Below are 12,232 nucleotides of genomic sequence, written 5' to 3'. Positions count from 1 at the left end.
GCTACGTTACAAAGAGTAGGTGATCTCAGGTAGAAATGTTGCCACCCAAACACACTCGACTTGAGTTTCAAAAAGTGTCGTTTATGATGTGGCTTCTTAATTCAACACAGCCCCTTTTATACTACATTGAGCTCAACAGTCAACATGGTCCCTAAATAACCGAGAGATCTGAGATTCGGAAAAAAACAATAACCGGGTGGTTTATGACCGAAAACATATACCCTTTTATAACATTTTATACAATTTTATTTTATAATGATTTCTAATGAAAAACAATTAGTAACTAAACTTAATTTTATGTTTATAAAATTTACTGTTTAGATTAGTTCTGTTTTTCTTATATGATTAAACTCAATTAAATTTGATTAAATCCGATCGAACCAATGACTTAAAAAAAAATTATGTTCGGTAACCGGTTCGGTTTTAAAGATATGGTCCCTGAATAACCGAGTGGACTTGAGATTCGGAAGAAATCAAGAACCGGTTGATTTACTATTAGTGTATTATCCCAAACCGGTAGAAACCATCATCAACGCAAACAAATATATGTCGGAGTCTGGAACGCGTTGGTGTCTTGTCTCCCAAGCAGAGTAGCTCTCTCTCTCTCTCATTGTCACATAAGCGATTCGCTCCTCTCAACAAACAACACACATAATAAAGATCCCAACTTTTCGTTCTGGGCTCATTGGTTCTCTGATCATCCACATCGCCACTCTCCCCACAAAGCTCTCGTCTTTCCTCCAAATCCAAAACCAAAGTTTCAATCTTTCTCGTCCTGAGACAATGATGTTCTCCAAGCTCGCTCGATCCGCTCGCTCCAAGGTTCGTTTCCTTTGTTAACTCTGTTTCCTGATTGAAAAAGATTGAAACTTTGTGTTGAAAATTAGGGATTGGTGTACGGGAGATTGGCGATTTTAAGCGAGGGGAGGAGGGTTGGAGCGCCGTCGGGTGGGGCTAATCAGGTGGATGGTGGATTAGGGTTTCTGAGGCGGCGGTTTGCTTCTTTGGCTGCTCGGAAAGGAGGAGGAGTGGATGCTAATGATTTGAGCCGCGTGTTCGCTAACCCTGGATTGCGTCGGTTCTTCTCTAGCCAATCCCCGAAGAAGAAGAAGAGTATGGTTATCTAATTTAGTTTCCTGTTTGATTTGTTTTGTGGAGGACTCTTATTGAATGGTGCTTTTGTGCAGATTACGAGAATTATTATCCGAAAGACGCTAAGAAAGGGCCCAAGAATGAGCACAAATCTGAATCCAGAGGTAACATTCCCTTTGCCAAATCCATGTAGAGAAGAAAAGGCATTCAATAGAAATGGCATGTGACTTGCCCTGTTGTTAATTATCATCATATGCTAATGTTTTTGATATACTTGTATAGTATGGATGCAATATATGTCTTAACTTAAGCACTTATTTTTAGCTTCTATAGATTCAGTAGCAATCAGTAATTTAGTATCAATGTTTATTTGATTCTTTGGGTAACTTTTCCTTCTGAAAGGATTGTGAAATTTTTTGTTTGAAGGGTTGTAGTGATTTGATTTGTATTTGTTGCAAATGCAGAAGGTTCAAAGAAGAGTGAGAATGAGAACGCTGGGGATTTTAACACAAAGGAGTTTCAAAATTTGTTAGTTCCTCTGATGGCCATTGCTTTAATCCTTTCTTCCTTCTCCCTTGGTTCCCGAGAACAGCAACAGGTAAACATTCTTTAACTAAACTTTGTTAACTGTGGACATGAGATAAGTAATCTAACTTTCAGTTTTATCCTCTTCAGATTAGTTTCCAGGAGTTCAAAAACAAGCTTCTCGAGGCTGGTCTAGTAGACCACATAGACGTTTCTAACAAATCAGTTGCCAAAGTTTATGTGAGGAGTTCACCAAAAAGCCAAACCGAAGAAGTTGTTCAAGGAGTTCCTACCAAAGGACGTGGTGGTCAGTATAAGTACTACTTCAACATTGGTAGTGTTGAATCGTTTGAGGAGAAACTCGAAGAGGCTCAAGAAGCATTAGGCATTGACTCTCATGACTTTGTGCCCGTCACCTACGTCTCTGAAATGATCTGGTACCAGGAGCTACTGAGGTTTGCACCGACTTTGCTTCTATTGGGTACGCTGGTTTACGGGGCGAGACGCATGCAAGGTGGGTTGGGAAGCGTAGGAGGACCTGGTGGGAAAGGTGGCCGTGGGATTTTCAATATTGGGAAGGCTCAGATAACGAGAGCTGATAAAAACTCCAAGAATAAGGTTAGCATTATCATCTCTTTGTGATGCTTAGGGATAGACACACTTATCCTTAACTGTACCAAATTGAAATTAAATTTCATAAATAACTGGACGGATTAAAAAACCAAACCAGAACTGAACCAAGAAGCTGATGGATAACCGAATTAAAAAAATACCGATTATATACCTAAAAATATTAATTATATTTAGTTTCTAAATAACCAAATATCCTAAAAATACTATTTATAAATCGAAATACCCGAAAACTCGAATAGTTTTATACCCAAAATATTTAAAATTATCCGAATTACCTGACATTTTTATTCAAACAACGTGAATCACCAATATGTAACCTGTGCTACCCAAACCGAATGGAAACCAAACGGTTCCTAAATCTCTAAAACCGATATATCCAAACCAAAACTGAACAGAAAACCGAACGCCTAGATGGTATTAGGATGTAAAATTCATCTTTTATCTTTTTACTTTCTGCTAGATATATTTTAAAGATGTTGCCGGATGCGAGGAGGCTAAGCAAGAGATTATGGAGTTTGTGCATTTCCTTCAGAACCCAAAGAAGTACGAAGATTTGGGAGCTAAGATCCCAAAAGGTGCACTACTAGTCGGCCCACCAGGGACAGGGAAGACCCTTCTAGCAAAAGCAACAGCCGGAGAATCAGCTGTACCGTTCCTCTCCATATCCGGTTCAGACTTCATGGAGATGTTTGTTGGCGTTGGACCTTCCAGAGTGAGAAACCTCTTCCAAGAAGCTAGACAATGCGCGCCCAGCATCATCTTCATCGACGAGATCGACGCCATTGGCCGTGCAAGAGGACGTGGAGGCTTCTCCGGTGGCAACGACGAGCGTGAAAGCACTCTGAATCAGCTTCTTGTTGAGATGGATGGGTTTGGTACTACTGCTGGTGTTGTCGTCCTCGCTGGAACCAACAGGCCTGATATTCTAGATAAAGCCCTGTTAAGGCCCGGTCGGTTTGATCGTCAGATAACCATAGACAAGCCTGATATCAAAGGGCGTGATCAGATCTTCCAGATTTACTTGAAGAAGATTAAGCTTGATCATGAGCCTTCGTATTTCTCGCAGAGGCTTGCGGCCCTCACTCCTGGATTCGCTGGAGCTGATATTGCGAATGTGTGTAACGAGGCGGCTCTTATTGCTGCCAGGCATGAAAAAGGAACAGTGACAATGGCGCACTTTGACTCTGCTATTGATCGTGTCATTGGTGGTCTGGAGAAGAAAAATAGAGTAATGTGCCTTACTCATCTTACCAACATAGCTCAACTTTTATAAGCTTATAGCCAAATTTCATTTATTATAATTTGGTCTTCAGGTAATAAGCAAGTTGGAGCGCCGTACAGTTGCATATCATGAATCTGGCCATGCGGTTGCTGGGTGGTTTCTAGAACATGCAGAGCCATTGCTTAAGGTGACTATAGTGCCTCGTGGCACAGCAGCGCTTGGGTTTGCTCAGTATGTTCCAAATGAGAACTTGCTCATGACCAAAGAACAACTCTTCGACATGACTTGCATGACTCTCGGCGGCCGTGCAGCTGAACAGGTAAAATTAACTCTCTCAACTTCAAGAGATCAAGAATCCTCTTTCATTTTGTCTTAGGGAGATCAAGAATTTTATTTTTTCTTTGGATAAAATTTTAATTTTATACTAAAAATAAACATGAGTTGTGATTACAAGCGGTAAGAAGCTATTAGTTACACTCGGCTTTAAAAAATAAAAATAAAAATAAAATCCTCACTACGGATTCAGATCATATATTTTTCTATCTTTTATGCATTTGAAACTGTGAATCCTTATTGTTTGGTCTGTGTAAAATGCAGGTATTGATAGGAAGAATCTCGACCGGTGCTCAGAACGATCTGGAGAAGGTGACCAAGATGACGTACGCACAGGTGGCAGTGTACGGTTTCAGCGACAAGATAGGACTACTTTCGTTCCCGCAACGAGAAGAGGAGTTCTCAAAGCCATACAGCAACAGAACCGGCGCGTTGATAGACGAAGAGGTTCGAGAGTGGGTGGCCAAAGCTTACAAGAGAACGGTCGAGCTCATAGAGGAACACAAAGAGCAAGTTGCTCAGATCGCTGAGCTGTTGCTAGAGAAGGAGGTTCTGCATCAGGATGATCTTGCTAAAGTTTTGGGTGAGCGTCCGTTTAAGTCTGGTGAGACTACGAATTACGACAGGTTTAAATCTGGATTTGAGGAGACTGATAAGGAGAATGTAACGGTGAAGCCTGTGGAGGATGATGGAGCTTCTCCACCGCTTGAGCCACAGGTGGTTCCGACATAGACACCCAAATGGTTACTCTCATTGTAAATTTGATCTAAGGTAATAAAAGAACACGGCAATGTATCTTCATGTTTTTTGAACTAAACATTAGGAAGGAGGCATTGTTTTGATTTGGTTAAAAGGCTCCAATGTTATAAAAATCTTTTATGAAACATTTTCTTAAAATTTGATTTATGCACTTTATATTAAATCAAGTAATAATGTTAGTGTAAATCTAGAAATTTGTTTAATTTCTTATACTTTTATGTTTAACATTTTATAATTTATCAAAATAATTTTATAATTAAACTTAAAAATTAAAATATCTAATATAAATAAATCAATAATCCATTAACGCGTAAGCTTGGTTAGATTCCAAATAATATGCCTAATAGCTAGGCATATACAAACAAAACCCATAGTTAATTTCTTGAACACTGAGGTTCCATCTCTCTACTAAAGGGTTAGTCAACCTCTTTTAGCTTTCAAGATAAATACATAGAATGTCACGTAGAAAATTAAGCAAAAGAAAACGAAGTAAGAGAAACAAAATGTTTATACATGAAAAATAAATTTGAAATGTGACACAAGCTAAGAAGGGACCCAACAAGAAGAAGAGAATAAGATGCGACCTTTCCATCCTTGCAAGAACCAATTACTATCTTGATCAAGCACAAAGTCTTTATGGTAACCCCACCTCTTCATCTTCTCCCTAAACGACTCCACAAGCTCTGTCTCCACAGGCTTCTGCTTAAACCCAGCCCTCATCATCCTCACTTGCCACTGCTTGTAAGTCTCAGGTCTCTCCACTCTATCAACTCCTTCACAAGCAATCACATTCATCACTTCCCTCCCGAAAAACTCCCCTTCGAAATGCATCCTCTCCGGGTTCTCCTTGGACAGTGTCGAACCGAACATGTCAAAGAGCGACGAGTAATGAAACAAAGCTTCTTTAAACCGCGTGGCAAAGAAAGGAGCGTTGAAAGATCCATTGATCGTCGAGCTGAGGAAAACGTCAGGTTTCATGTCTCTGATCAGTTTCAAGAACCCGTCTCTCGGACAATCCTCTTCCCCTGGAGTCACGTCTCTTAGGTTCTTGAGCCGGAGCACCGAGTTGACCGCAAGAACTTCGTTTGGTCGGATCTTGAACTCCTCCAAGCGGATTGTCTCCCAGTTCTTAGACGCTATCGCATTGTATTCAAAAGGAACACCAAACCGTTTGCAATACTCTCTCAATCTCCTACCGGTATCCTCTATCTTCTCCGTGGGACGAAACCCGTTTTGAGGAAGCTCCACACCGGTTATCCTCAGCTTCCTCGGACCGATCTTGCTTTTCGATATGTACTGTATAAACATAGGCCACTGGAAACCGTAGAGTATCCCAAAGTCTATTATATGAAGCACAGAAGCATCTTTGGAAGCGTCAAGAATCATCTTATTTGAAAAAAAATAGATCAAAGTCATGAAGGGAGAAGCAGACAAAAAGGCTTTATAAGTCTTAAGAATCTGCGCAGCTGTTCGTTTCTTTGACGTTATGGAGTCGTAGTAACTCTGTATCATTACTCCGCTGCTTCCTTGGAGACGTGCCTCGAGTGCCTTGGTGAAGAAGTAAGCTAGTCTCTGCGACGCATCGCCTAGAGGTGAGCATTGTTTCTTTATCTGGTTTAGCAGATCATCTGCTGCGAGCTTGTCTCCTGATGAGATGGATTGTGCGCATAGAGTGAGAAGCGTGCGGAAATCAACAGCTTTGCTCTTCTTCTTACCGCGTCCTCCTTCTTTCTTGCTTGACACGTTATCGGTTTCTTCTTTGATCTGTGGATCCAATTGGTTATCAAGAAGCAAAACTTTATCGAATAACTCTGTTATGTTACCATCGTCTACGTTAACTGCAGATTGTTTACTCCTCCTAGCTTCTTCCTCTTCAGGCTCCTGATGATGATGTTTTCTGACTCTCGAGAAACCCTTTTCGTCTTTCACGGAGATGACTTCATGTTGTGGGTTGAAGATCCATTGATCGGTGTTGGGAAGAAACTTGCTAGCTTCCTCGAGGCCTCTCTTGAACTGGTTAACTGAATCTGCATCACTAAACATACTCCTGACGAGTATCTCATTCGCCGGCTGTCCGTATCCGCGCAACATGTTTGATCCAAGAATATGATGAGGATGATTATCAGACAACGCCTCGCTCTCAGTAGAGTTAGCTTCTGTCTCGATCCGGACACAAGAGTTGCTGTTGCTGTTCAAATACTCACCACCACCACTACTACCACTACTAGTACTACTAGTAATCGAATTAGAAGATTGAGCTAGTGAGTCGTTGATGACTTGCTGTAACATCTCTTCGGTTTGGCGTAGAGCCAAAGCATCATCATAGGACATAGACTGGTTCTCAGAAAGAGTCTCTTCCATAAGGAGCTGGTTTACATATTTTAAAAGAGTGTTTTCTGAATCGATCTCATCAGCACCTGGAGGAGAGTCTTGTTGTGTTGATGGAATCCAATATGAAGGTTGTTGATGATGATGATGATGATCTAAGCGGAGATCGAAGTCGCTGGATGAAGGAACACCGAATCCTAGATCAGGAATCTGGTTTGGTAAGAAACTTACATCGTAATACTCGTGACCGTTGACTATTCTATAGAAGTTCGATTCCATTATCAATAACTATCCTCGATTGGAAAAAAAAACACACTCCAAAGAATATAAAGAGAAGAAGTACAAATAGATTCAGCAACGGAATCTGAAGAAGGTGAGAGAACTTGGAACAATAATATTTGCTTACATCTGAAAAAGAAGAAGTGGGAAAAGTAAAATGGACTTTTTAGATCAATATGGAAACGTGAAGGTGTGATTGGATATTGATATGCGTGAGAGCAACAGCAAGAAAGTAAGAGAACAGAGATGATATAGAGAGAGAGAGAGAGGAGGAAGCTTCCCGGGAAACGCGAGGGGGACAAGACCAGTTTGTGATTGGTCCGATGATGAGTCAGAAGTCAAAACTCTATTTGTCGGCTCCTTTTTGACCTGTCTTTTAATTTGCGTGGGCCTGGGCCCATTTCTCTCTCTCTCTCTCTCTCTCTTTTTCTTCTTTTAGTAGTAGTAGTGACTGTCATGTTAATTTAATACAAAAAGTTTATCATCTTTTATGACAAGTGGTGTTGAAAATTTTATTCTGTATCATCTCTTAATTTCGTTCATCGCATTAACTTTTGTGATCATGTATATGTTAAATAATTTCTACATAGTATGTACTATGTAGATGTACTTGATCAATTCCGTTTTAGTTTCATTTTGATGAAAGTCAAATCAATAATTAATATGATATTAATTTAATAATTGTTTCGAAAAGTATCATATGTAGTTGACAAAAACAAGTTTGATCTGCAAAACTTGGCGAGCAAGATTTATGAAGATTCCTGATAGGTGGTGTTGATTATTTGACCAATACGAATTATTTAAAATATTACTGATAAGTACTGTATATTTACAAAGTACAAACTAATGAAATTTGAAAACATTAAGTGATAACGTGACAAGAAAACTATTATATAGACCCACGACAATTAATAAAGGCACATAAACTCCGGATCTGATGTCACAATGTCATTCTCACATAATATTATTGTGATTTGTGAGATTCTCACTATCTAATATATTGACTATTACTTCAAGAAAATACTCTATCGAAATTGAGTGGGTGTCATGTTTGAGTTGTATAATGTGAGTATGAGAGACTAACTTTTTTTTTTTTAACGAGAGAGCTAACTTGATCTCCCATCATATTCATCATTCTCAATGATGCTTACTTTTCATTGTTAATAATAGTTTGTGAATTAAACCAAAAAAAAAAGAAAAAGAAAAATAATAGTTTGTGAATAATGATCTCCATTCACATTCAACATGCTCAATAATGATTGTTTGTACCCATTTCATCTCTACCACCTTTTTGTTTATTTGTTTTCTTGTGGGTTAAAAACATACTCTGTACGAGTGTAGCACCACTATTATACTATTACCAGGTTTGAACTTACATGTCCATGTCTTGATCCACATGTCTATATCAAATAATCAAATTCAAATGTAACAACAATTGTAGTTTATAATGTATGACCTGATCAATTTATTTTACTTGATCCACATGCAAAAAGTATATCTTTCAACCAATAAGTTTCAACTTCAAACAAGTTTTGATGATATAAAGTTGAATAATATTCTCTCTGTTTCATATTAAGTGTCGTTTTCGGTTTGTGCACACGAATTAAAAAAACAAATTATTTTGTATATTTTTTATATAAAAACTAGGTATTTATACACCTAACGATATTTCAACTAATAGAAAAATAAATTGTTGAATAAAACTAATAAATTTTGCATTGAAAGTCGAAAACAATACTTATTTTGTAACGAAAAAAATTCTCTACAACGACATTTAAAAAAACGGAGGGAGTAGCTTGTAAGGAAACTCTTTGTGCGAATTATTCAGATAAACACATCAATGATCTAAATTTTGCAACGCAAGAAAAGGAATTAACCTAGACTTCACATATCTTCATCTTTATTCTCTTCTTTCACCATATACCATATTTTTTCTTCTAACACAATGAATATTTACATATACATGTAAGCAGTTAATTTGAAGATATTGCAAAATCTAGTTGAAATATATTTGATTGTTAATACAAATTAAGAAAGGACCCAACAAGAAGAAGAATAAAGGATACGACCTTTCCAACCTTGCAAGAACCAGTTACTATCTTCATCAAGCACAAAGTCTTTATGGTAACCCCACTTCTTCATATTTACCCTAAACGACTCCACAAGTTCTGTCTCCACAGGCTTCTGCTTAAACCCTGCCCTCATCATCCTCACTTGCCACTGCTTGTAAGTCTCAGGTCTCTCCACCCTATCAACTCCTTCGCATGCAATCACATTCATCACTTCCCTCCCGTAAAACACCTCTTCGAAATGCATCCTCTCCGGGTTCTCCCTGGACAGTGTCGAACCAAACATGTCGAAAACCGCTGTGTAATGAAACAAGGCTTCTTTGAACCGCGTGGTGAAGAAGGAAGCGTTGAAAGATCCGTTAACCGTGGAGTTGAGGACAACGTCGGGTTTCATGTCTCTGATCAGTTTCAAGAACCCCTCTCTAGGACAATCCTCTTCCCCTGGAGTCACATCTCTCAGGTTCTTGAACCGTAGCACCGCGTTAACCGCTAGAACTTCGTTTGGTCGGATCTTGAACTCCTCCAACCGGATTGTCTCCCAGTTCTTAGACGCTATCGCATTGTATTCAAACGGAACACCAAACCGTTTACAATACTCCCTCAGTCTCCGACCAGTATCCTCTAGTTTCTCCGTTGGTCGAAACCCGTTTTGAGGAAGCTCAACACCGGTTATCCTCAGCTTCCTCGGCCCATTCTTGCTCTCAGATATCCTCTGTATAAACATAGGCCACTGGAAACCGTAGAGGATCCCAAAGTCTATTACATGAAGCACGGAAGCGTCTTTCGCAGCGTCAAGAATCATCTTGTTGGAGTAGAGATACATCAGAGTCATGAAGGGAGACGCGGACAAGAAGGTCTTGTAAGACTTGAGAATCTGCGCAGCTGTTCGTTTCTTGGAGGTCACGGCATCGTAGTAACTCTGTATCACACCCCCGCTGCTTCCTTGGAGACGCGCCTCCAGAGCGTTGGCAAAGAAATGAGCCAGTCTCTGAGAGGCATCGCCGAGAGGCGAAGACTGGTTCCTTATCTGCCTCAGCAAATCAACAGATGTGATCATATCTCCTGATGAAATGGATTGTGCGCATAGAATAAGAAGCGTGCGGAAATCAACTGCTTGGACTCTTTCTTTCTTACTAGCTGCTGGTGCCTTGCTTGATACGTTATCATTAATCTGTGGATCCAATTGGTTATCAAGAAGCAAAACCTTATCAAACATCTCTGTTAGTTTACCGTCATCTACATTCGATGCAGATTGCTTACTCATCCTAGCTTCCTCATGTTCTTCTTCTTCGTCGCGCTGGTGATGATGCTTCCTAACTCTCGAGGTATAAACTTTTTCATCTTGGTTGAAGATCCATTGATCGGTGTTAGGAAGAAACTTGCTAGCTTCCTCAACACCTCTCTTGAACTGGTTAACTGAATCTGCATCACTAAACATAATCTTATTCGCTGGTTGTTGCAACATGTATGATCCTTGAAACGACACAACCTTAGTAGAGTTAGTAGTTCTTGTCTTGAACCGGACACAAGAATCGCTATAACTGTTAAAATACTCACCACCACAATCACAACCACTACTATTACTACTACTAGTGCTAATATAAGGAGATTGAGTTTGTGAGTCGGTGATGACTTGCTGCAGCATCTCTTCGGTTTGACGTAGAGCCAAAGAGTCGTAAGACAAAGTCTGGTTCTCGGCAAGAGTTTCTTCTTCCATGAGGAGCTGGTTTACGTATTTCAAAAGAGTGTTTTCTGAATCGATCTCATCAGCAGCAGCTAGAGGAGAGTCTTGATCTTGATCTTGTTGTGTTGATGGAACCCAAATAGAAGGTTGAATTTGAATACGATCCAAGCGGAGATCGAAGTCGCTGGAGGAAGGAACGCCGAATCCCAGATTAGGAGTTTGGTTTGGTAAGTAACTCACGTCATAGTACTCGTAACCGTTGACCATCCCATGTAAGTTCGATTCCATCATCAATAACTCTCCAAGAAAGAACACAAAGCAACAGAGAAAATTTAGAGAGAGAGAGAGAGGAAGTTTACAGGGAAACGCGAGGGGGGGGACAACAAGTCTTGTGATTGGTCCGAGGACGAGGCCAAACTTATATTTGTCGGCTACTTTTTTGACGTGTCCTTTTTTTAAGCATGTATCATTCGTAGGCATGGGCCCATCTCTTTTTTTTTTAAGTAGTAGTGACTGTCATGTTAATTTAATATAGTACTACAAAAGTTATGGCAAGTGGTAGATAATGTAGTTTTAAATCATCTTTAGCTCTCCCATTAACTTCTGTAATCCATATGTTAGTATTATATTTGTAGAATTGTAGTAGATGCAAGTCGCTCAATAATAGTATCTAAAAAGTTATGTAAGATGTATGGTTCCGAATGACAACATACGAGATAAGTGTATAACAATTGCGGTGCGGTATTAATAATAACAAAAACATATAATGTAGAAAAAAACATTCGGAGTCTATATATCAATATGTGTACTTGATCAATTCCGTTTATTCTCAATTCAATGTAGACGTCAAAATAAAAATATATACTTGAATAGTTATGTCCAAAAGTCTCATATGTAGTTGACAATATACCAATGATATGCAAAACTTGTCCAGCTAGATAATAAAGATCCCTGATAGTTGGAGTTGATTAGTTGACCACTACGAACTATTTAACATGTTGCTTATAAGTACTAAAGAAGCATAATGTGACAAAGCGACTAGAAGAGTTATTATATAGACCCACGACAATTAAAGAAGCATAGAAAAAAGTGTCAGGAACCGTTCTCGATCTGATCTCACAATATATTGTGGTTTTGTGAGATTCACACTATATAATATTGAACTAGTACGTGAAGAAAAATACTCGAAATTGAGAGGGTCACGTTTGAGATTTTGAGTTCTATAATGTGCGATATGACTTGATCATACCTCTTAACATTCATTGTTCTCAATGATGCTTGTTTGTACCCATTACATCTCTACCACCT

The 12,232-nt window shown here is 39.2% G+C and overlaps 3 protein-coding genes across 3 annotated transcripts; 1 reads left to right on the top strand and 2 right to left on the bottom strand.

The window, feature by feature from the left end:
• Positions 1–559: 559 nt before the first annotated feature.
• Positions 560–4,691, top strand: LOC106419984 (ATP-dependent zinc metalloprotease FTSH 10, mitochondrial). Its single transcript, XM_013860818.3, has 8 exons — positions 560–822; positions 888–1,113; positions 1,188–1,256; positions 1,557–1,690; positions 1,768–2,235; positions 2,711–3,478; positions 3,564–3,791; positions 4,070–4,691. The coding sequence occupies exons 1-8, from the start codon at positions 784–786 to the stop codon at positions 4,535–4,537; spliced, it is 2,400 nt and encodes a 799-aa protein (XP_013716272.2). The 5' UTR covers positions 560–783; the 3' UTR covers positions 4,538–4,691.
• A 229-nt stretch (positions 4,692–4,920) lies between these two features.
• Positions 4,921–7,470, bottom strand: LOC106419985 (scarecrow-like protein 31). The gene has a single exon (XM_013860819.3). It carries the CDS (start codon positions 7,169–7,171, stop codon positions 5,108–5,110), a length of 2,064 nt encoding a protein of 687 aa, XP_013716273.2. The 5' UTR covers positions 7,172–7,470; the 3' UTR covers positions 4,921–5,107.
• A 1,568-nt stretch (positions 7,471–9,038) lies between these two features.
• Positions 9,039–11,449, bottom strand: LOC106419986 (scarecrow-like protein 31). Its single transcript, XM_013860821.3, has one exon. It carries the CDS (start codon positions 11,402–11,404, stop codon positions 9,200–9,202), a length of 2,205 nt encoding a protein of 734 aa, XP_013716275.2. The 5' UTR covers positions 11,405–11,449; the 3' UTR covers positions 9,039–9,199.
• Positions 11,450–12,232: the final 783 nt, after the last annotated feature.

The sequence above is a fragment of the Brassica napus genome, chromosome A9 (genome assembly GCF_020379485.1).
Source record: "Brassica napus cultivar Da-Ae chromosome A9, Da-Ae, whole genome shotgun sequence".
Classification (NCBI taxonomy): Eukaryota; Viridiplantae; Streptophyta; class Magnoliopsida; order Brassicales; family Brassicaceae; genus Brassica; species Brassica napus.
The sequence above is the reverse complement of the archived record's forward strand: the minus strand, read 5'-3'. Positions and strand labels throughout refer to the sequence as shown.